Below are 26,092 nucleotides of genomic sequence, written 5' to 3' on the forward strand. Positions count from 1 at the left end.
AATGGAAATTTCATGCAAGGTTTTAAGAAGGGTTTTTAAATAAAAATGCATTTTTATATACCACATATTTCATAATTCTAATCTTTTTTTTCCTGTTTGAGTCTTGTTTTTCTTCTTATGAAAATTATGTGCTTTTTCCTATACTCTAAAATTGAATTGGAATTTGATAAGACTATCTCTTATGGAAGACATGAGGCAGGTTCGAAGTTCTAACACTTTCTTTATGTAGAACCCAAATGGGAATTCTTGGTTATTATAGTAGGGAACAGTCAGCATTTTTGGTACCAGGGTAGCTGTTAACCCATTATAGCTCATTTTACGATTGGTATTTTGCTTGGTTGGTATTTAACAGATTTCTTCATCTGTATGGGTAAACATAATAAAAGTTTCAGGCCATTTGCTCTATTAGGGGCATTCTAATTATTTTTACCCTAGCTCTAAACAGCACAGCTACTGTGGGTTTGGAATCCCCATGGGTTTTTGGAAACCCCGTGGATTTCACCACCTCATTCAGAAGCTCTATTTTTGCGGAGGATGGGAAAGGTTACAGTGTCAAAGCTTTATCCAGTTCTTACAAGTGGTCCTTTGTCTAGGTGCAAAAGACCATTCCCGTAGATAAGTGCTGGGGTTTGCTCTCCTTGCAGTAAATCAGAAGGTGATCTGGCTGATATGATTACTTGATTTGCGCTCAGCCAAGAGCCTGGGCTCGGGTCTGGACTACTGAAGACCTAAGAAGAAGAGCAATGATTGATGATCTGTTTTCTTTTATGCTGACCTCTCCTTAAACATTGGAAAGTAATAGCCTTGAGCAGACAGATTTTCAGTTGTCACACACCCAACCTCACAATGCTCTTACTAAATGTTCTTTACGTCAATGTAATCTCCCTTGCAGCTGGCCGAAGAGCTTCAGAACAAGCCATTAAACACTGAGATCAGAGAGCTGTTGAAACTACTGTCAAAACCCAATGTGAAGGTGAGGACATGTTATGCTGGTAATAAATACCTTCAAACAGGGCCACTTTCTGAGCCTTCAGATGAATTTTGTTTCGAGCATCAATTCTCAAGTAAATGTGTTTCAAATAGGGCACAGTATTTTATTTTTTTGGGGGAAACAGTATTTTAATAGCCTAAATCCCATTAATGAGAAAGAGGTGAGCTTTTGATTACAATGTGATGAGACACTGCAAAATACGCTAATTGGGAAGCTCAGAATTTAGGTTCTGACAAATATAATGTAGCTTCAAGGTCATTTTCCTTTTAAATAAAGTTAAGAGCACACTATACAGAACCTACTAGTAATTTTGTTTAGGTCCATTTTACTTGGGTAGTTAACGGAATTCCAATATGTTTGACAAATACACCTATTTTTCTGAAGGATCATTTCAGCATTCCTTTTTCTTTCCCCTTTCCCCTCCCCATTTCCTGTCCTTTTACTAATTTACGTTTCAAAATATAATTCCATTTTACAGAGAAGAGCACTTTTCCAGTGTAAAATACCCATAAAATGTTGGCAGACAGATTTCAATTCTCCCTTTCCCATTGCCTCTTAAGTTTATCACTTATTTTTCCTCCAAATGTGATCAGTCTACAGCTGGCATTTCAGAATTTTTCTGCAGTTATTCTGAGATTATTAGTGCACTAAATCCTGCACTGTATTTTGGACTTGACACTGTGGCAATTATGTGTCAGATATTGTTCTGTGAGTCAGAATTACATATGGATTACATAATTACATAATTAAAATGATCATTTAGCTTGTGATGATTACTGGTGAGCTTATGTAAAGTGTTGAATGAAAATTTCTGCCAAGATACAAAAGCTGGTTTCTACCTTTTTTGAGAAATAGATTTTTGAATTGCGCGTTAGTTGGTCTTAAATTTATTTTTATAAAAAGAGAGATGGTATTAAATAAAAGATAAGGTTAAAAACATGCATGGACTATAAAACCTAATCCCTATAAGTAAATATAAGTACATGAATGTATTGCTGTAAAGGCTAAATAGGCTGTGATTAATGATGTGAGGGTAATTGATTTGTAGTGGTTCAGGAAGTTCATTAAATTTTTGTTCTAAAAGAACAAGGATCAGATTAGAGCAGAAAAGTTCCTTGATGTTAAATACAAAGTGTGTAAAAACATTAAGAGAAGGAGATTTTTAGCCAGAGAATATTCTGAAGATTTCTTCATTTGGTCTTAGACTGTACCTGAAAAGTTAATATCACCCAGAGGAGGGTGAGGTTAGCTATGAGAAGTTTGTTAAACTCCTTTTTGAGATTATCGTGTTGGTTCAAGGGTATTAGAAATGAAAGCAGTGTGTTTCAGATGAAAAAAAAAATCCCTGATTATGGTATTTGGTTCAAGAGTGTTTCAAATGGAATAGCTAATTATGCAATAATATACTGGATGAGAACTGGTATTTGGCTCAAGAGGGAGATATAGACAGTATTAAGAAGGGCCATTTGATAAAATTTTATAATAATTAGGTACATTTTATTATGCAAAAAATATTTTAGGTGGATAATTTGTTTATTTTTCATATTTATCTAGTGGTGTGACTAAAGAATGGTGTAAAGTTAGCATGAAAGACATATATTTAATACATATGTGTAGAAAATAGATAATATTCCAGGATACATGCTCTTTCATTTGACAGCGTCAGTTTGTAGCTAACTAGTCTTGGAAATAAAATATCTTTTTTCCCTTTTGGATCTAACATTTAACATTGCTCTTTTTGAAGTCATTCATATTATCTACCATCACTTTGACCTCATTTCCATATTACTTTAAGAAGTTAAGCCCCCAAATAGATTTTAGACTATTTCAGGATATAATCAGTTAATCTATTTTTGTCCTGGGAGTAAACTAAAATCTTTGTTTCCCTTTTAAGCAGAAGCAAGGTATATAGATTGTTAGTTGAACTGATAGTTAAAATATGAAAAATGTAATTCTAGTGTGTTAATTTGAATATTTAATTTCTGGTGGATCAGGGAAGTTATTTACTTTTTAAAGATTTGCTATTTCATTTTCAATGCTTTATTCATTTTACTGAAAAGAAAGTTGATGTATATCTTCAAAGTAATAGAACTTTAAAAAAACACAACAGATACACAGACACACAGACATGCACAGACACAAACACCCAAATATACACCCACTCTGGGAAGATATGTGGATAATACCCATATTCCACTTATCTGCCAATTCTTTCTGAAAAATTTTATAACTTTCTTTGGCAGTTTATAAAAGTCACCAGAGACAGATCTTCATCCATTCATTTATTCTTAGATTTTTTTTCTTTTAATGCCTAGTGTGTGCCAGGCTCTATGGATGCAGATTATAGAAGATTACACACACACACACACACACACACACACGTGAAGGTGATAGGAGAAATACTGGATTCAAAAGAGGGAGCGCATGGATAGGATGTGGAATGAATAGGAATGGTGCTAAACCCAGACTTGGGCAAGGGGAGAATATTGGAGAAACCTTTACCGAGGAAATGGCATGTAAGTTGAGACTTCACGGTGGAGTTTGAGGAAACCAGAAGGGGACAAAGGAGTAGGAGATGGGTTGGGGGTGGGATGTGAAAAAGAAATGATTCAGGTATAGGGAAGAGCATGTAAAGTCCCATAAAGGAAAACTTTAAGTTTGAAGATGTGAAAATGCAAAACCAGCCTCAGAACAGGCGAATGGTGGCTTGCGAAGGAAGAAGGGGTAAAAGTTTGGAGCTGGGGCGTCAAGCCTTTTGAGTTGGGTTTGCTGACGACATTCTGGTTCATGCTTGCAGTTCCAGCATTATTAGTAATAGCCTTTCTCCCACTTTCAACTGTTTCCCTACTTGGGTGATAAATTACATGGCCACACCTGAAATTGTGAGCTTCTTAAAAAGTGGAAAAAAAGTGGAAAACCATTGAAAGGATTTGAACCAGGAAGTGATACATCACTCCATATGTAGTCTGCGAACAGGCTTTTGAGGCGTTGGGTGGTGTAGAATGGGAGGAATGCAATACTGAATAAAGGAAGGCCAGTGTGAGCCTGTAGAAATAATTCAGATAGAACACTAGCATTTTGGGAGGCCGAGGTGGGCTGATCACCTGAGGTGAGGAGTTCGAGACCAGACTGGCCAAGATAGTGAAACCCCTTCTCTACTAAAGACACAAAAATTAGCCAGGCATGGTGGCAGGCACCTGTAATCTCAGCTACTAGGGAGGCTGAAGCAGGAGAATCACTTGAACCTAGGAGATGGAGGTTGCTAAGCTGAGATCCTGGGTGAAGAAAAAAAAAAAAAAAAAGAACACTATTGAGGTCCTAAGGAAAGAATGTGGGATGGGTGGGATTAAGCATGGGGAATGGGCAGCTTGAGAGACAACTTTAATACATGGTCTTGGAATAACTAATAGTTTGGGGAAAAAATAAGAAAATTCGCTGCTAGAGTGAACTCCAAATAGATTAAAAATTTAAGTGTAAAAAGTTGAGCCATAAGAATATTCTTAATTGAAAACAGAATATAGAAGCCCCTATTCTCATTGCCTTATTAGTGAGGATGAATATCTTTTCCTATGCCTATATGTTTTTATTTCTTCTGTGAATTATATGTTCATATACCTCTAGGGATAACTGCTATTGTCTGGCTGCATTACCGTTCAACGTTTTCTGTATATATAAATATTAAACGTGATTTTTCCCCGAGCATATTCTATGGGATCATAGAATGCATTACTTACTGTGATTTTTTTTTTTTTTTTGCTTTTAATATTTTTGGGATTTTGTAGCCTTCTCTTTGTGTCAACAAAATTATCTATTTAACTTAATCCTTGCAGATGAATCTTTGTTATTTCTGTTTTTCTGCTGTGTAAATAACACTATGATGCACATCTTTTGTATATTAGAGAATTTTATGGACTATTTTGTCAAAATATATTTTAATGAGGACAGTACATTATTGGGGCATACATCACATTTGGACATTTTACAGTTTTTTTTTTTTTTTTTTTTTTTTTTTGAGACGGAGTTTCGCTCTCGTTACCCAGGCTGGAGTGCAATGGCTCGATCTCGGCTCACCGCAACCTCCGCCTCCTGGGTTCAGGCAATTCTCCTGCCTCAGCCTACTGGGTAGCTGGGATTACAGGCACGCGCCACCATGCTCAGCTAATTTTTTGTATTAGTAGAGACGGGGTTTCACCATGTTGACCAGGATGGTCTCGATCTGTTGACCTCGTGATCCACCCGCCTCGGCCTCCCAAAGTGCTGGGATTACAGACTTGAGCCACCGCGCCCGGCCCATTATTGCCAGTTTGTTGTTAAGACAGATCTTCTCGAGCACCTGCAGTATAGTGCATGAGAAGATCTGTTTCCCTATGCAGTTGCAATTTATATGCAATTAATTGCATAAGCTCTTTTCAACTAATATTCTTTTTTTTTTTTTTTTTTTTTGAAACAGAGTCTTGCTCTGTCACCCAGGTTGGAGTTCAGTGGCACAATCTCAGCTCACTATAACCTTCGCCTCCTGGGTTCAAGCAATTCTCCTGACTCAGCCTCCCAACTAGCTGGGACTACAGGTGTGTGCTACCATACCTGGCTAATTTTCGTATTTTTTGTAGAGTCAGGGTTTTCCTATGTTTGTATTTTTTGTAGAGTCGGGGTTTTGCCATGTCAAACTCCTGGCCTCAAGTGATCCACTCTCCTCGTCTTCCCAAATTGCTTGGATTACAGGCATGAGCCACCGTGCACAGCCTCAACTAATACTCTCTTTTAGCTTTGCTGTTTGATCACCATTAGAATATAAGCTACATGAGAGTAGGCAATAAAAATTGCAGACGTACAGCAAGCTTTCAGTGAGTACTGTGTGATTAAATAATGGGTAGTAAAAATTTTGTTTTTCCTAATGCATTGTGAGTGATAAAAGAATATATATATATTTCTCTTTAGTTACTTTCCTTTAATCTTACTTGCATTTTCTAAGACTGTGTAAAAATATGTACTTTTATGTAGTAGAATTTGGCATTTTTCTTTATGACTTCTGGGCACTGAGCTAGCTTAGAAAGGACTGACATTCTTCATGACAAGTTTATTAAAATTGTCTTTCCTATTTTCTTTTGGCTTTTTAAAAATTTGATTTTTTAAAGTTTGAAATAATCTGTATGCTACTTTGTTGTATGGTGTAAGATATGGTTCTAGTTTTTTTTATTCAAGTGGATAGCAATTTTCTCACAGTTTGATTCGTCTTTATTATATATCTGAATCTGTTTTGAACTCTTGGTTTGACTGCTGTTAATTTAGTTATCTTATTGTTTTAGTAATTACAGCATGATACCTGCTAAGACCAAATTCCTATCATTATTCTTGCAAATGTATTTTTCCAGAAGAAATTGGGAATTCTCTTTTCATGTCATTAAAGAAACCCATTGGGATGCAATTGAATTTCCAATCAAAGAACATAGCAATTTATTTATTTAGGTCAAATTGTTCCTTGTGTAAGCCTGGAATATTTTCTGCTAAGTCTATTCCTAGGCCTAATGTGTACATGTGTGTTCATATACACATATGTATATGTGTATTCACACATATGTATAAATTAATTTTGTATAATTTAATATATATAAATTAATGTTCTCCTTTGTATACTATTTATTATTTTCTAAAAAGTATGTTGTTTCTATACAGTAAACATGTTAATTTCTATAATACTTATACTACCTTACCGAAGTATCTCATATCTTTTAATTTTCAATGTTATGTTACAAAATTTCTTAAAAATCTTTTCCTTTTTAGTAATTATAGATCATTTCCCCCCTAACCTTATTGCCCTGATATAACTTGCAGGAAAAAAAATGCTCAAAACTTGTAAATAAAGGATATGCCTTTGTTTTTCTGTATCTTTATGGGGGTACTTCTGTGCTTCCTGTGTATTAATAAATATGGTGCTTGTTGCTGGTTTCTGATAGACTATTTTACAAAGTTTTGTTCTGTCATTTAAAAAAAATAAGTCAGGATTATGTTAAATTTTGTCAAATGCCTTTCTGGTATTTTATGGTGATCATAGAAGCTTTTTTAGTTGTTAGTATAAATAATAATGTGCAGATATTTATATTGATAAAATATTAAATTCTTGAGATTAAACCTTTTTGATAAAAGAAGACTTTTATATCTTATTTTATAATATATTACTTTGGTATTTTAAAAAATCATCCTGAGACCAAAGTTGTGCCGTCATCTTTTTATACTTTCTGGTTAGGTTTTGCATTTGGCTTGTGAGACCTTTGAAAAAGAAATGTTATGTTTTATTACACATTGGAATGCTATAAATAGTACAGAAATACAACCCTTCATTTGGTTCAAATGCCATCTCTGGGGAAAATTTTTTGATAGTGCTTTCAATTTCTTCTGTAGTTATTGATTTAATCCAGCTTTCAAGCTCTTCTAGAATTACTTCATTATTTGTTTTTTCCTAGGAAACTTAACATTTTATTAAGATTTCAACCATGTTGGAATGGTGTTCAATTTATCTGTTGATTTCTATCTGAAGTTACATCCCTTTCCTCAGTGCTATTAATATACATATATTTTTTCTGTAGTTTCTTGCTGTGCATACCAGAAATGACTAATTGTCTAATCTCTCAAAAGAATTGGCTCTTTATTATCATTCTGTTTTTCTTTCTTTTGTCTTTTTCATTTTTTGAATCTAAGTCTCACTCTGTCACCCAGGCTGAAGTACGGTGGCATGATCTCAGCTCCCTGCAACCTCTGTCTCCTGGGTTCAAGCAATTCTCCTGCCTCAGCCTCCCAAGTAGCGGGGGTTACAGGCACCTGCCACCATACCTGGATAATTTTTGTATTTTTAGTAGAGATGGGGTTTCACTACTTTGGCCAGGCTAGTCTTGAATTTCTGACCTCCCTAAGTGTTGGGATTACAGGTGGTAGCCACTGTACCCGGTCTAATTTTTTTCTTTATATCTATCTTTGATTTCATTTAGTGGAATACTTAGCTTTCAGGCTTGTTTAATTACAAACACATTTAAAAGTATGTGGCTTTCTTTTAAATTTGGTCACCTCCCATAGACATTGTGTATGTCATATTGGCATTAATATTAATTTCTTGATTGTCTATAATAAATTTTGATAACTTCAGTATCCTGATTTAAATTTGCAAGGTTTTTTGTGTTTCATTTTTTTGTATTTACAGATGTTAATTTCTAGGTTGATCCATTTTTATCACTATGCAAACTGTTAACCTTTTTAATGTAAAATTTGTTAAAAATATTTGTTTGCTAGTTTGGCCAACTTTTGCAAATATATGAAGGAAAATAATAGCTATATGGAAATGATTTTTTAAAATATATATATGGTTCTCTACAAGCTTATAGACAAAGTTAATATACATAGTGACTATTCCTGAAATAAGATAATCATTAAAAGTTTTTTTAAAAGTTTACAAACCAATAATACTAGGTCTTTACTATGGAACAGCCTTTTTGCTGTGCACTTTCATGTAATATCTCTTTAATAATTGTGAAGCCCTATTAAGTAGGTACTAATATTAACTCTTTTTAAAGATTAGGAAAACTAAAGCTCAAAAACTTGTATCCAGAAGCTAAACTGGACATTTAACAGGAGTGTGTGTGTGTGTGTGTGTGTGTGTGTGTGTGTTTTTCAGGGATTTTCTGTGTTCTGTCCCTGATAAAGAACACAAGTACGTCTTTCTTACTGATGCACAGGAAGGTCTTCTTATCCTTGTTTCTAGCACATAGCACTGTGCTTGCAACATTGGGATTCCCAGTAAGCCGAATTCAATGTAAGTTATTAAATGTTTGGTGGAATTTTTATTCTATTATAGCCTTCTTTGTCTCTTCATATAAGATAATTTTGTACATTTATATAACATTCAAACTTTTCTTTCATATTCTTTAATTAATATTGTAAGATTGTAATTTTATTCATTTTACTCTTTAGGAATCTCTTGCTCTATTCAGAAGAATGCCAGCACTTTTCTTATGTAACCTATTGCCCTCAAGTAGTTGATAGTTGGGAAATGACTTGTCATTCTGTAACAACAGTGTCACCTGAGAACTGTCAAAAATTGAAAGATTATACCCAGAATGAATTGATCAGTCAATTGCCATTGTAAAAAATAGATTATTCTTATTAGTCAATAATGTCTACAAAATCCGGGTCAGGAAAATAAATGCAGTATAAAAGAAACAATAGATGTCTGAAAATGTAAAAGTAAGTAGCCAAAGGCCTAACTAAATTAATTGAATATGAATACTTCCTGCAATAATGAAATAGGCAAAAGCAATAATGTTGGTAGCATTTAGGGGCATTGATGGAAGGATGTTGTTCTATACAGAGACTTTGTTTCTAGGGAAAGCAAAGACAGTCATTAATAAATCAGAACCACTTCAGCCATCAAATTGCCATGTTAAAGTCAAATTAACCTGTATGAGTCATCATTCCAGGGGGTCACTTTTGATAAAACAATGAAGTGACATCATCTCTAGAATGTGACATTATAATTTAGGAAGTCAGGGAAAATTTGGTAGATTTTTTAAAAGGCAATAAAATAAGAAGATTTGTTGTAATTTTTAGCTTCCAAATATTCACTTAACAGAAATTACTCACTGCCTGAGCATGCAAGATGGATGAGGCTTCATTAAAGCAAGCTGAAGGAAAAAGTTAAGCTTCCTTTTGGAGGGATAAATCAATGTTACTCATCCTTATAAGCTAGACACTTAATTCTGTGAACCTGACAGATACTTAGAACATAAAGTTGACTCCAGGGGGTCCAGTGCAGTGAGTGCTTGTGAGCCTGATGAGTTACAAGGCTAGTGTTCAATTTCCTGCAGATTCTTCTGAGCAACAGGTAAACCCATCAGTTGTGATTGGTGGTTCTGGCATATGGAAACACAATTTCCATTTAAGTATTGCCTTTTGAAAGGAAAGTCTGTATATTAAATAATAAAATCACATCAGTTAAAACAGGATAATGGAATGCAAAATTTGTTTTAGTTGTCTAAAATTAAAAATGTTGCTATCCAACAATAGTCATAAAACAAAGGCTATTAAAAATTATGAACTGAATGCCTATGAAATTGTTTTGGAATGCAGACATGGAACAAAGCTAAGGAGAAAAAATGGTTAACAGTATTCTTAATATTGCTTGTTAATTATCATAATTGCTTTATTTGAAAACATTTTATTTAGCTATCTCTATTTTACTATGTGCAAGTTACTTGTCATAGATACACAGATAGTCCACATTCCCAGTGTTCTTTATTCCTCTGTATGGACCCACATTTCCATCTGCCAACATTTTCTTCCTGTTTGAAAGACTTCCTATGACATTTATTGCAATGCAAGTCTACTGGTGATGAATTCTTTTAGCTTTTGTATGTTTTAAAAAAGTCTTCAATACCCCTTCATTTCTAAAAGATATTTTTGCTGGGTATAGAATTGTAAGTTAACATTGTTTTTCTTTGAGTATTTTCAAGATGTTGCATCACTGTTTTGTGGCCCACATTGTTTCTGATGAAAAGTGTGCTGTTGTTCTTAATCCTTATTATTTTATATATATTATTATGTTTTTTTCTTTGGATGATTTTAATATTTTCTTCCTGGTTTTAAGCAATTTGGTGGTGTTTTTTGTGCTTGAGATTGAACTTCTTAAACATGTAGGTTTATACTTTTTTCATCATATTTGGACTTTCTGCCATATTTCTTTCAATAGTTTTCAGCAACTGCCCCCTTTCTTTGGAGATGCCAGTTAACATGTATATTAGGCCATTTAAAGTAGTTCCCCAAATCACTAAGTCCTGTTCATAATATCTCAGTATATTTTCTACTTGTGTTTCATTGTGGACAGTGTATGTTACCTACTCTCCAAGATTACTTTTCCTTCTGCAGTATCTATATTAATCTCATTCAGTGAACTATTTTCTTATTTCAGAATTTCCATCTCTAGAACTTTGATTTGAGTAATGTTTATATAGTCCATATCTCATGTTTAGTCTTTAACTTTTTTGAGCATTTGAAATATAATTTTAATAATAACTTTTAATTTTCTTATCTGCTTTTTGTGTAATTTTAGGGTTTGGTTTTATCTAGTTTTATTATCTGTGCAATTTCAGGGTTTTGTTTCATTGTTTTATTTTTGTTCTTCATTATGAGCAGTATTTTCTGCTTTTTTTGCATACCTAGTAATTTTGAGTCATTGTGAGTTTTATCTCAATCGACTACCAGTTACAGTGAGTTTTATCTTGCTGGGTATTTTTGTGTTTCTATATATCAGCCTTCTCCAATCTTTTTGGCACCAGGGACTGACTTCATGGAAGACAGTTTTTCTACAGATGGGGATTGGGGAGTGATTTCATGTGATTCATGTGCATTACATTTATTGTGTACTTTTTTTTATTAGTACATAATCACCATAATGTAGGATTAGTAGGAACCCTGAGCTTGTTTTCGTGCAACTAGACCATCCCATATAGTGGTGATGGGAGACAGTGACAGATCATCAGGCATTAGTTCTCACAAGGAGCGTGCAACCCATATCCTCACATACTCAGTTCACAATAGGGTTCATGCTCCTATGAGAATCTAATGCTACCACTTTTCTGACAGGAGGCAGAGCTCAGGTGGTAATGCAAGCAATGGGGAAAAACTATAAATACAGATGAAGCTTTGCTTGCTCGCCACTACTCACTTCCTCCTGTGCGGCCCAGTTCCTAACAGGTCATAAATGGATACTGGTCTGTGGCCTGAGGTTGAAGATCCTGGCTATGGATAGTATTCTTGAGCTTTATTTTGTTATACAGTTAAATTATTGGAAATATTTTGATCTTTCAAAGGCTTATTTTTTTAAGCTTTTTTTTTAGGTGAGATCATGGCAGCATTAAATCTTGGGCTTATTTTTTCCATTATTGAGACAATACCCATCCCATAACTCTTCTCGGTGTCTATGAATTATGAGGTATTTCCTGCTAACTGTTAAGAACAAGAACTATTCCTGCCTTATGCAAACTTCAGGGATTATTCCTTGTAATGCAGAGTTTCTCAGCCTTAGAACTATCAACATTTAAGGGCTGGATAATTGTTTCTGGGGCAAGGGAAATGTCTTGTATATGATCAGATGTTTAGGAGCTTCCCTGGCCTCAATACAGTAGATGGCAGTAACATTCTTTAAATTGTGACAATCAAAAAATGTCTCCAGATATTGCCAATGATTCCAAGGGAGTACAATTGCCCTCAGTTAAGAACCACTGCTCTGATCCTTTCTGGTAGTTTTCTTACATGATGCCATGGCTAAGGCTAAGGACTTTGCTCAGAACTCAAGGAAGACCTCCTTTAGATCTCCCAAATTCTGTATCTGCCACCCTTTCCTCTTCTATAGTCTTCCCTGGGAACTTTAGTCACTTTACCTCCCTGGATTCTCAGCTCTCTTTTCTCAACTTAAGGAGACCACTGAGTTTGCCTGTGTTTCTTTTTCCCCATCACAGCCTGGAAACTCTAGGCTATAATGCTGGGGCAATCATAGGCTCACATTGTTTCCTGTCTCTCAGTGATCTCTGTCCTTTGTTGCTTGATATCCAGCATCTTTGAAAACTATTGTTTTATTATCCTTTATTTTTATTTACTTTTAGTTTTTAGTTTTTTTCAGGTGGATTCCTGTTAACCTCATCTTGGTCTTCATCCTTATTCTTGAAAGATACTTTTGTTGGATGCACAATTCTGGACTGACTTTTATTTTTTCTAATCACTTTGAAAGTATTTGAAATGTCTTCTGGTGTCTACTGCTGCAGTTAATCAGCTGTCAATCAATTTTCTTCTTTCCTTTCTGATGATCTGTCTTTTTTGCTCTTGGTACTTTCAAGATCTTCTCTTTGCCTTTGCCATTTTGCAGTTCTGCTATGACGTATTAAGCATAGGTTTCTTTTTATTTTTCCTTGTTCCTAAAGTATATATTGGGCTTTCTGAACCTTTAGAGTCTTTCTCTCATCAGTTATCAAAACTTTGCAGCCATTATCCTCTCAGGTATTTTATCATCTTGATTTTGTTTATTTTTTCCCCTTTGAAACTGTTATAGGATACAAAAAGCATGAACCACAAAGGAAAAAAAATTAATTAAGCTCATTAAAATTAGGATCCTTTATTGAACAAAAATCACCAAGAAGGAGAGTGAGAGGACAAGCTACCAAAAGGGAGGATGTATTTGTAGTACATATAACTGACAGAGGCTTGGGTCCATTATATTATAAAGAGTTCTTACAAATTAATAAGAAAAAGACAGATGCAGTAGAAAAACATGCAAATATCTTGAGGAGGCAGCTCACAAAGAGACACACATGGCCAATAAACACTAAAGGGTTTCAGTCTCATTCATTATAAGGCAAATGAACGTTTCAACCACAGGATATACCACTATACACTCAGAATGGCCAAATTTAAACTAATAATGTAAAATGTTTGGGATCATGTTAAAGACAGCTAGAAATCACATATGTTTGTTGGTGGAAGTGTAATTGAAAAACACTACTAACGTTGAATGTACTACTATATAACCCATGACCCAGACATTCTACTCTTAAAATACTTAACCACCATCATATATATATATATATGTGCATCAAAAGATATGAAATGTTTATGGCAGCATTATTTATACTAGCTAAGAACTGAAAACAGCCCAGATTCCCCTCAAAGGCATAATGTATAAAGAAACTGTAAGATATTTATATGTTGGAAAACTATATAACAATGAAAAATGAATTACTTCTAACATCAGTAACAGCGTGGGTGAATTCCGCTAACTTAATATTAGGGAAAAATGAATACACACTTGTAATTCTATGATTTTCAAATAGAGGCAAAGATTGACACGTTGAGGGGTATAGAAAGCATGGTGACTAGGAAGGATCATAAGAGAGGACACTGGAGTCTGGTTAATGTTGTATTTCTTGTTTGGGGGATGTTTATAGGGGCATATTCATTTTTGAAATTTTATACTATATACACTTATGATTTGTACTTTTTGTATCTATGTTACAGTCAATTCAAAAGTTTGATTAAAAACAGATGCTATTTGCCATTTTAGAGCTTCTGTTTCAGTAGACAGCAAATATTTGTGATATAAACATAAAATGCACATATGACTGTAAATGATGGACATGTATAAAGGCAAAAAACAAGGTGCTATGGGATCGAGTCACCAGGGGATCTGCTTTTCTAGGGTGTTTTGGCCAGACCTCTATGAGAAAGAGTCATTCAAGTTGAATGAGTAAGAGGCAATGTAAGATAAAGTTGGAGCAGTATGCAGGACTTTTAGGACATTCTGGAGAGTTTGGTCTTCATCCCAAGATTGATGGGCAACTTTAGAAGGGCTGTTCAGGGGCTAGTTATGTTTTAAAAATAATCACTCTTGCTACACTGTGAATTGTTGACTTGAAAATGGGCCTGAGTTGAATGCCGCTGGACCATGTAAAGACGACTGCTCCAGGCAAAAAATCATGCATCCATGATCTAGACCAGGGACTTGCTAGCTTTTTTTTTTTTTTTTTTTTTTTTTTTTTTTTTTTAAGACAGTCTCACTCTGTCACCCAGGCTGGAGTGCAGTGGCGCAACCTCGGCTCATTGCAACCTCCACCTCCCGGGTCCAAGCGATTCTCCCACCTTAGCCTCCCAAGTAGCTGGGACTATAGGCATGTGCCACCATGCCCAGCTAATTTTTTGTATTTTTAGTAGAGACGGGGTTTCACTGTGTTAGCCAGGATGGTCTCGATCTCCTGACCTTGTGATATGCCTGCCTTGGCCTCCCAAAGTGCTGGGATTACGCCTGCCAACTTTTTTTTTTTTTTTTTTTTTTTGAGACTGAGTTTCGCTCTTGTTACCCAGGCTGGAGTGCAATGGCGTGATCTCGGCTCACTGCAACCTTCATCTTCTGGGTTCAAGCAATTCTCCTGCCTCAGCCCCCCAAGTAGCTGGGACTACAGGCGTGTGCCACCATGCCCAGCTAATTTTTGTATTTTTAGTAGAGACGGGGTTTCACCATGTTGACCAGGATGGTCTCGATCTCTTGACCTCGTGATCCATCCGTCTCGGCCTCCCAAAGTGCTAGGATTACAGGCATGAGCCACTGCGCCCGGCCTACGCCTGCCAACTTTTTATGTAAAAAGTGGATGTTCCACCTACTAAACTTTGCCCTTGTAGCAGGACAGCAGCCATAGACAATGTATAAATCAACAAGCATGGCTGTGTTTCAGTAAAACCTGATTTACAAAATAGATGTTGTAGTTTACCAATCTCTGATCTAGAGTAAAGAAAAGAAAATTTTTAGATACATAGTAGATTTAATAGGATATGGACCAGGTGCAGTGGCTCATGCCTGTAATCCTAGTGCTTTGGGAGCCTGAGTGGGAGGATTGCTTTAGGCCAGGAGTTTGAGACCAGCATAGTGAGACCCCATTCATACAGAAAATAAAAAAAATTAGCTGGACTTTGGGGCATGCATTTATAATCCTGGCTACTCAGGAGGCTGGGGAAGTAGGATTGCTTGAACCCAGGAGTTTGATGTTGCAGTGAGCTATGATACCACCACTGAACTGCAGCCTGCACAACAGAGCAAGACCTTGTGTCTAAAAAAAAGTTTAAAAAAAAATAGTATATGTATTGGATGTTGAGAATATCAGTAAGAGGAGAGGATTCAAGGATGATTTCTATGTTTTTGGCTTGAGTAATTTATGAATAGTGGTGCTTATTAGGGGTCAAGTTCATTTAAAGTCCAAAACCCATCCATCTAAAATAGTGAATAGTGACATGTCAAAGTTCCAGTGTTCTCATTTTTGGTCTAGAATTACTTTTATTCTTATATACACATAGTAGTCAGCAATTACACAAACAATTAAAGTGAGAGGAAAAAAAGAATCAATCGTAGTGATCATTGTTATGTTTTCCGCTAATAGGAGAAAAAATAGTAGAAAAGAAAAAAATGTAGAATATTCTCAGACTCTCATTGACAATGCATCTTTAGCTCTCATGTTCTTTCTTCCTCCAAAGGTAACATCCCCTGCACTCTTGCTCCAAATTGCTACCCCTATAAGGATAAACCAGAGAATGTACAGGTTAGAGGAGATTATATGTTGATTCTTTACATAGATTAGTGACGTTGGGGACAGAGGTGGCTGCTAAGTGAAGCTACCATCTGCTCTATGGACAAGTACTGTTTCCCATTCAGTTTGTAAGAGGCACCTGTTACAAAAAAAGTGGTAATTGCCTTATACCACTACTGTGTCAAAACTGTAATGCTGTTTTGATTTTCTTTATAGTTCGATGTGTTTAAAATTTTATATATTTATACACACATATATATATTTAAATAAACCTTTGAATGTTACAGGCTTTGCTCTCCGTACATGATACTGTGGCTCAGAAGAATTATGATCCTGTGTTGCCTCCTATGCCTGAAGATATTGATGATGAGGAAGACTCAGTAAAAATAATCCGTCTGGTCAAAAATAGAGAACCACTGGTGAGTTTTGATGCCCAGATATGAGTCGATGTCATGATAAGGCCAAATCTGATGGTGCGTACCATGTATAACTCTTTAAAATATGCTTCCTCTGTGTTCTCAAACTTTTATTTATTTATTTATTTATTTTTTTGAGACGGAGTTTCGCTCGTTACCCAGGCTGGAGTGCAATGGCGCGATCTCGGCTCACCGCAACCTCCGCCTCCTGGGTTCAGGCAATTCTCCTGCCTCAGCCTCCTGAGTAGCTGGGATTACAGGCACGCGCCACCATGCCCAGCTAATTTTTTTGTATTAGTAGAGATGGGGTTTCACCATGTTGACCAGGATGGTCTCGATCTGTTGACCTCGTGATCCACCTGCCTCGGCCTCCCAAAGTGCTGGGATTACAGGCTTGAGCCACCGCGCCCGGCCTGTGTTCTCAAACTTTAAAAGAAATGGAACATTGATGTCTAAAGAGCATGCTTTTGAAAAACAAAAATGAAGCCAAATAAAATAATAGGCATTTATTGGCTACATTTAAATAGCAATGATTTTTAAATATTGGAATACAAAATCAAATGAATAGAATTACTTGTCTTGAAATTTCTCTTATTCAAATGTATAATTAGTGTATTATCTTTGCAATTATTGTTAAGGTAAAGTAAGATTATTTTGTGAACAAATTTAAAGTTTAAAAAATAAACTACCCAGAAAAATAGAAAATACTTCCAACAGATTTGTTATTTAACATCAGTTAAATGACATTTGTTAGTTCGGGGAGATTATTGGAGAAGCTACAAGACTGTCAAAGCAAAATGAAAAACACACAGAAGATTAAGAGTCAAAGATATCTTTAGGAGAATGAGTCCCAGTCATGAGAATCAGAAGTAGGCAAAGTGTGGGAAGCTAAGCTGAAACAAAATTCTGGCAAGTGGATGCTCAGGAAATGCTTGGCAAGCGATTCATGAAGAAAGGCTGTAACATTTGGCAACCAAGGTGTAGGTTACCAGTGTTATCTAAAAATACAATTTTGTTTATTGGGATCCATAATGTGATGTCATGAATACTGAGCTTGCATTGGATGACCTAAGTGGGAATTGGGATTCTGTCACTTTGCACTGTATCCTACAGAGAAAACCCCTCACCATCTCAGCCTCAGGTTCCTTATCAGAAAATCAGGAAATATACCCCTTTGCAAGTATTTTTGAATATCAGCTAAGATATGATGTGTTTGGAATGCTTTATGAGTTCTGAAGCAATATGCAAGCATTATGTAAATATTAGAATAGTAAAGATAAAAGCTAGATCACATCTGATCAAGAAGAGAACGGCTACCTCGGAGAACGGGCTGTGAACACAGGTCGTGTAGGTATTAGATAATGGATAGGAAAAAGGTTGATCACTTGAGGGGCAAGATCCCTTGAAAAAAGTGTCTTAGATGTTCTTGGTGCAAGTTTTTTGGTAGATCACACTTTAAAAACACTTATTTCAAAGGCTCAGCCTGAAATTCACTGTGCCACCTACTTGAGGAGACCTTGCAATATTGGCAATTAATAGGAGATAAATTAGATAATTTTTTTTTTGAGATGGAATCTCGCTCTGTTGCCCAGGCTGGAGTGCAGTGGTGTGATCTTGGCTCATTGCAACCTCTGCCTCTTGGGTTCAAGCAATTCTATAGATCCATTTTTTGTTTAAGGAAATTATGACAACTCAGAAAGCAGTCCCTTTTATAAAACATTTTACAGAAATAATAATTAACAAAAATCTAACCAGAATTTATTTTTTCAATCTAACTTGAAATTTTCCATGCTCAATTTTTAAACCAAAATCACACAGAATAAATTCAAAATAATTATGTAGGAAAATATGTCAGTTTTATCATATTAGATCCAAATTTAATTTATTTTGCATTTGCAGACTATGCCATAGGATTGATGACTTTTACAGTATCACATGTAATGTGCTCTATGTTTTTGAGATTTGATCATATTTTCATGCAAATATGTTGCACTGGGAATACATCAAGCAATTGTGGTAAGAGAGGTTTGGAAAGCAATATGGAAATAGCAGTCTTTAAGAATGAAGGGTTCAAAATGAAGATTGATTCAAGTGGTAGTACTATGTAGAAAGGGAGAGATTGTTCTTCAGGTCTGTAGTTTACCCTCCAAGCAAAGTAGAGTCAGAGGATACAAGAATATTCTATTAGGGCACTTATCTCTGTCTATAATGAGACCCTTACACATTGGATTGCTTTGCTTTATCTACACATTCCAGAAGTGATTTTTTCCTGCCTATGGCTTTAAAAAGCTTCTATGTGCCAGAGACGCCCAAGGTTATTTATTTCTTTTCCAGTTCTTTCTTCTAATCCTTAAATTCATATATCCATCTGTCTATTCGTTATCTCCATTTGGAGGTCTAATAGACATCTCAATTTTCATATATCTAAAAATAAACTGCTGATCTTTGTTCCCAAATCTGTTCCACCCTTGTCTTAACCCCTTTTAGTTGATGGCAATTCCATCCTTCCAGCTGCTTAGCCAAAAGATGTTGAGCCTGTCTTTAATCCCTCTCTTTCTTTTGCATTCCATAGACAATCCATTGGGAAATCCTTTTTGACTCTACCAATAATATATCCAGATTCCCTTTCATCACCTCTACTCCTGCCAGTCAGATCTGTGCCACCATCATCATTCCCTTGAATTATTGTGCAGAGTGAGCATCCCAGATCTGAAGATCTGAAATCCAAAATGTGCCAAAATGTGAAACATTTTGAGTGCAGACACAAAGTCCAAGGATAAGGTCATTGGAGCTTTTTGGATTTCATATTCTTGGATTTGGGATGTTCAACCGATAAGAATGCAAATGTGCCCAAATCTGAAAAAATGTGGAATCTGAATCATCTAAGCGTTTCAGATGAGGGATTCCTAACGTGTTAACCTCTCATTAATTTCATTGCTGTCGTACTTGCCATCCTTCAACTCTTAACACAGTAGGTGGAGGGGTCCTTTTAGATTGTGTCCCTCCTGCTGTTCACAACCTTGCATGTTTCCTCTTTTTCATTCAGAGTAAAGCCCAGCATCCTCACAGTGACTCATAAAGCACAGAAAGCACATAGCTGACTCCCTTCTACCTTTGACCTCTTCTCTTCTTGCTGCTCCTCTTCTACTGGGCTCCAGCCCACTGGCTGCCTTGCTCTCCCTTGAGCATTTCATTCACAGCCTCCTTGGCACCTTGCATTGGCTGTGTCTTCTGTTCCTTCCCATTGGCTAACTGTTTCGCTTCTGTGCAGTCTTTGTTCACTCAGATGTCATCTTCCCAGTGAGTCCTGTGTCTTCTCATTGTCTTTCCTCCACCTGCCCCGGCATCCTGATCTTCTGTTTCCTGCCCTACATCCCCTCGCACCCCTACAGTATTTACTACCTGATATGGTTTGCTCTGTGTCCCCACCCACATGTCATCTTATAGCTCCCATTATAACCATGTGTTGTAGGAGGGACCTAGTGGGAGATAACTGAGTCATGGGGGCAAGTCTTTCCCGTGCTGTTCTCGTGATAGTGAATAAGTCTCACAAGATCTGATGCTTTTAAAAATGGGAGTTTCCCTGCCCAAACTCTCTATTTGCCTGCTGCCTTCCATGTAAGATGTAACTTGCTCCTCCTTGCCTTCCACCATGATTGTGACGCCTCCCCAGCCACATGGAACTGTAAGTCCATTAAACCTCTTTCTTTTGTAAATTGCCCAGTCTTGGGCATGTCTTTATCAGCAGAGAAAACAGACTAACTTACCACTCTCTAACACACTGTATAATGTATGCAATTATTCCATCTCTTGTTTATTGTCTTGTCTCCCCCATTAGGATGAGAAAACAGACATTTTTTCCTCAGTTTATCATAAGCCCTCATTGAATACAGAAGAAACCAAAGGGTGAGCATTAAGCACAACAAACAAAATAGCCCTATACTGAAAAACAGAACAGTCCACAGTGGACAGAGATTGGTTCCACTTAACTAATTCTGTGTTACAAACCACTCCTGTATGTTGTAGCTAAAACAATATTATTTTGGGGGTTGATGAGCTCAGCTGGGAGGTTCTCACTTGGAGTTCCTCATGCATACAGTCAGATGGTGGTGGCCGGAGTCAACTGAGGGCTCCTTTATTTACACAACTGTTACCTGGGCTTGCACCTGGAAGGTTGGGGGCTGGCCAAGTATCTCTTTCTCTAAGTGGCATCTTTACTTGGCTAGGTCGGGCTTCCTCATGGCATAGCCGTGGTCATGATTTCTTACATGGCAGTGAGATATTTCCAGAGGAGTGAATGGCAGCTACAGATCTTCTTATAGCCTTCGAAGCCTCAAAACCATTTTTAACACTTAATGTGGGAATATGGCATGCAATCTCCTACAAAAGTAATGAACTCATGGACAGAATGAACTTATGAATGCAAGGTTACGGGAAGATAGAGGTTAAGCCGTATTGGATGATGATTAAGATGAATGTCCAGTGTCTGGTCAGATTGCCATAAACAAGTCCTGACTTTTCCATATACTAGTTGTCAGATCTTAGACAAATTATGGCCATTTGATATTCAATTTCTCGTCCAGAAACTATGGATACATAGAGTTAGATTACTAGGCGTTTCTGCCATTGGGCATTATTAAAGAAAATGAAAGTTGATCTAATCAAACTAATTAGTTATATTGAGAATATTACATTTCCCGTCATTTTGGCAATGAGTTAGACATTGAAATAAAAGCAGAAAATACCAATAATTGGTGAGTCTAAAGGTTTATGACCATGGCGAGATGTTCCTTCAAGTCTTTGGCTTTGAATGCATGCATAGGTGATGGAAAATGCTGCAAAATGCCTGTCACTTAATTCTTTGATTTTTTTACTATTATTAGCTATGTATTTGATAGTTACATATAAAGATACTTATTACAGATGGACCCTTACTTTGTTTACATATCTGTTCTTTAATGATGACATAAATGTGTTTACTGACAAACTCGAGAAAAATTCCACTTCTTTGGGATGAATTCTGCCGCCACTGAAAAGCATACCTTTTTAGCAGTATTATGCAATGTTGGATGGCTTTGCAAAACCAATGCCAGATTCTTAAAAGGAAAGTCATGGAAAGGCTTTCAAAATAACCACTTGTGCCTGTCATTCTTACAAAGCATCAGTTCATTTGCTTCTGAATATCTGTAAGTGAAGCATTTTTGGCTTCGTTTTGAGATTGTTTCCTAATCTTATGCCAGGACTTAGTTCTGTTTGTACTAGGTACAATCCTAGTTCACTAAAACCATGGAGTAAGAGCTCTTTCTTCTAATCATTTGTCTTAGACTTAGGCAACAAATATGACTAATTTCTGGGTTTTAACTTTTTTCTTTTTCTTTACAATTATCACCAATTTTTTTTTTCTTGAGATGGAATCTTACTCTGTCACCCAGGCTAGAGTGCAATGGCATGATCTCAGTTCACAGCAATCTCCGCCTCCCAGTTCAAGGGATTCTGCTGTCTCAGCCTCCCTAGTAGCTGGGATTACAGGCACCTGCCACCATGCCTGGCTAATTTGTATTTTTAGTAGAGACAGGGTTTCACCATGTTGGCAAGGCTGGTCTCAAACTCCTGATTTCAGGTGATCTGCCTGTCTCAGTTTCCCAAAGTGCTGAGATTACAAGCATGAACCACTGTGCCTGGCCTTTTTTTTTTTTTTTTTTTTTTTTTTTTAACTATGGTAACTGAATGTGATAGAAGGATCACTGAACTAACTGAAAGTCAAATGATCTGGGTTTTAGTTTTCTAACATATAGAATCTGTTGTCTATTAGTGTGATTATCACTATTCCACTTTCTTGATGGGATACTCTAAGGATAAAATGAAGAAGTGCTTTAAAAGAGTAAAAACCAAACAGCATTCAAATACAAGGTATTTTTATAATGGAAAGAAGATATGTTTATTTTACACAATTTTGGAAAGGTGGAAGATTTCAAAAATCTTTAAATTGGGCTGAAACCCTTAGATGCTGGGTAGATAGAATTTCCTCTATCTAGTCATGAGAATAGATATTATAAGCCAAATGGCGTGATATCTATTCTTCCTGCCTCATTTATTTTTTTTTTGTAGTTGTTTTCCCTTTTTTCAGATGAATGTCCTTATTTCCTCCCTTTTTCTAACACCCAATACACACATTTACTCACAAATTCTTTTTGTTTTTGTCTTAAAAGGGAGCTACGATTAAGAAGGATGAGCAGACTGGGGCGATCATTGTGGCCAGAATCATGAGAGGAGGAGCTGCAGATAGAAGTGGTGAGACTTTAAATGTTAACGGAATACAGACAAGTCATGTATTTTGTGTGTAGCATTTCCAATAGATAACTAAGAGGATGATCATCTTTGGATATAATACAGCAAAACAAGTAATAAGATATTGTTCTCTGTGTTGAAATTGTGAGAGCCTATTTAAATAAATGGTAAATATTACTCTCTGGTCTTCGTGTACACAAGCATCCAAAGCTATATTAAAACTTGTTTCTGTGTTTCTCAGTTGAAAAGTACTGCAAAGAACATGCAGCTTTTAAGATAAATAAAAATTGTTTTATTAGTATCAGATATCAGTAATGTGCATTTCTAGACAAAGACCAAGCTGCTGCTACCATTTCTTGGCCAGCATTACTATGTTGTGATCTTTGAGTCACTGCTATGGAGAGGCATAGAGGCTGAAACCTGAGACACGTGAAGGTCTCCTTTCCAATCGTTAAGTGTATTAAGCGCACCTGACAATGCTTTAATTATGGAAACAACTGCACATTACAGTTTCTGTTGTGGGTTACACTGCTAATTTACCAAATCTCCTGTTTCTCAGGTCTTATTCATGTTGGTGATGAACTTAGGGAAGTGAACGGGATACCAGTTAAGGATAAAAGTCCTGAGGAAATAATACAGATTTTGGTAAGCTGTAAATTCCTTTTAAAGGTACAATAAAAATAAAATTGAATCACTGTATTTCAGACTTTTAGACTTTGTTTGACATATACAGGATTTGGATTAAGCAGTGAACAGTTCGAATCCCAGCTCCATCACTTAATCCCTGTGTGTCCTTGGAAAATACCTTAATCTATTCATCCCTCAGTGTTTTCATTTACAAAATGGGAATAAGAGGTAACTATCCATCTGGAGTGTTTTGAGGATTAAATGAGGTAGTATATATAAAGAGTTTTAGGGCTGAGTATAGTGGTTTATGCCTGTAATCCCAATTGCAGCACTTTGGGAGGCTGAGATAGGCGGATCACTTGAGATCAGTAGTTCAAGACCAGCATGGCCAACATGGTGAAACCTGTCTCTACTAAAGGGAAAAAAAAAAAAATTAGCGGCACATGGTGGTGGGCACCTGTAGTCCCAGCTACTTCGGACACTGAGGCAGGAGAACTGCTTGAACCTGGGAGATGGAGGTTGCAGTGAGTTGAGATCGAGCCACTGCACTCCAGCCTGGGTCTCAAAAAAAAAAAAACCAAAAAAAAAAAAAAAAATTTAGTACCTGTCCTGAATCTGTACTTAGCAGATGGCATCTACACTGTGGTTGGTGATGCATTTATCTTTGTCTTCCTCCCATTGACACCACCATATTCTAGGCTATGGATCATAGCAACACAGATTAGTCAAACTAATTTAGATGTCTTGAAATCTGACACTTGAATAAAATTATTTTAGGCCTTGGCAGTATTTATTCTAAAGTCCATTTGTGAGATAAAAGCAAGGGAAACTCTTTTAAATATGAAAACATACTGGAAACCTATAGCAACTAGAAGAGGTTTGAGTGTGTCTCAAAACAGATCTCTGTATAAATGAAAATTTAGTATATGGTTAAGGTGGTATTTTAAATCGGTGGGAAGACAATGGAACCATTTCATAAATGGTATGAGGTTAATGACTGAGAAAAAAATAAGGTCAATTTTTGTTTTACACAATACGTAAAAATAAATTCCCAGCAAATTAAATATTTAAGTGCAAAATTATCACAAAAATTGCACAATAAAATGTAATATACAAGTTTTATAATTACAAGGTAGAAAAAGACTTTGTAACCTTGATATGAAAATCAAATAGAAAAATAACAGATGAATGTAATATAAAGTTTTATAATTACAAGGTAGAAAAAGACTTTGTAACCTTGATATGAAAATCAAATAGAAATATAACAGATGTGTCTACTCAAATTCAAAACTTTCTTTGCAGAAAAAAAGGTACCATAAAGAAACATAAAACACAAATGAGATTGTAGGAAAAATATTTTCTATATATGTAATAAAAGGGTAATATTTCAACATAGAGGGAGATGATAAAAATCAATAAGAAAAGCATTTACAGAAAAGTCAGGAAAGCATTTGGACAAATACTTTACAAAAGAAAACATAGATATCTGGAAAGTGTCGGGTTACTTGAGGTTGGAAAGCTTGATGATGCTTAGAGTTGGTCAGGGTATAGGAAAATAGATATATTTAATGATTTGGGGATGGAATAAATTATTAGTAGAACATTTTGTGATCTGAAACTATCAAAATTTTAAATGTGCATACCCTTTAAACAAGAAATTCAACTGCTGAAAATTAATCCTCCAGCAATAATTTGGTAAATGTGTATAAACAAAATATTTTTAAAACATTTGGAAACTACCAAGAAAGTTGCATTGATCAAGTAATCATTCATCTATATCCTAGGTTATTGTGAGGCAATCACAATGAGAGATAGACCTATATGGCTTAGCAGTAATAATAATAACAATTGCTAACATAGATTGACTTCTTTATAAATGACACTGTCGTAAGGACCATAGATCCATTTAAAAAAAAAAAAAACACATAACAAAAACTAGAAAAATAAGAGGAGATTATAGAGAAGACTTGTTTTCTCTCTACCAATGCAATTCAGTATTACAGTATAAGAATTCTTAAGATTTGTGAGTGCCTTTTATGATAAGCAATAGCAATGATATTGCTATTTTGAAATAAATCAACCCTTTATACAATTCTGTTATTTATGTATACAGAATCCCATTTTACTTAAGTTACTGTGTTGCACTAGAGCTGCCTTCTTAAGGGCTGCCAAAGCTGACTGCATGCACCATTTCCCAATTCAGCTTTCATGAACTTCATGCTGGTGAATCGAAATTGGCTATAATGAAAGTATTTCTACCATGGAAATTGACAGTCAGTACATATCTTTCAAATGTGCCAAGTATTTGGTGCTTTTGTGGAGCTTACAATTTGGCAGGAGTAACATATCTTAAGAAATAATTGCATAAATAATTAAATATGGCTGCAGTAAGTGCTAAAAAGAGAGAGACAGAAAATGACATGAGAGTATATTTAAAGAGAGATCTTGTCTGAGATAACAAAAGTTTGTGACTGCTGGTACTCGTTTTAATGAAGTTAGAATAGATACTCAATCGTTTCATCTTGCAATGAATCTCTACGTTTTACTCACCAGAATACAATAGATATGAATGTTCTTTATGGTTTTTTTCTGATAGGTATGGCCACTAACTGAATAATGTGTTTTATAACCACACTATTGAACAATATAGGTATTTTGTTCCC

The 26,092-nt window shown here is 35.8% G+C and overlaps 1 protein-coding gene and 1 long non-coding RNA gene across 5 annotated transcripts in view; one reads left to right on the top strand and one right to left on the bottom strand.

Annotated features, from left to right (window-relative positions):
- MPP7 (MAGUK p55 scaffold protein 7) overlaps window positions 1-26,092 on the top strand; it is a 249,688-nt gene that overhangs the window by 155,243 nt on the left and 68,353 nt on the right. For all 3 annotated transcript variants that reach the window (XM_064368559.1, XM_064368560.1, XM_064368562.1), the window contains 4 exons: window positions 893-973; window positions 16,386-16,517; window positions 22,724-22,805; window positions 23,362-23,447. In XM_064368559.1, coding sequence (XP_064224629.1) covers window positions 893-973; window positions 16,386-16,517; window positions 22,724-22,805; window positions 23,362-23,447 — 381 coding nt within the window. The remainder of the gene's footprint in view (window positions 1-892; window positions 974-16,385; window positions 16,518-22,723; window positions 22,806-23,361; window positions 23,448-26,092) is intronic.
- The window catches only part of LOC105732169 (uncharacterized), a 150,424-nt gene continuing 137,449 nt past the window's right edge, over window positions 13,118-26,092 (bottom strand). For both annotated transcript variants that reach the window (XR_010339537.1, XR_010339534.1), the window contains one exon: window positions 13,118-16,082. This is a non-coding gene — a long non-coding RNA (uncharacterized LOC105732169). The remainder of the gene's footprint in view (window positions 16,083-26,092) is intronic.

The sequence above is a fragment of the Aotus nancymaae genome, unplaced genomic scaffold (assembly GCF_030222135.1).
Source record: "Aotus nancymaae isolate 86718 unplaced genomic scaffold, 86718_ANA_hifiasm-v0.15.2.pri h1tg000077l, whole genome shotgun sequence".
NCBI lineage: Eukaryota > Metazoa > Chordata > Mammalia > Primates > Aotidae > Aotus > Aotus nancymaae.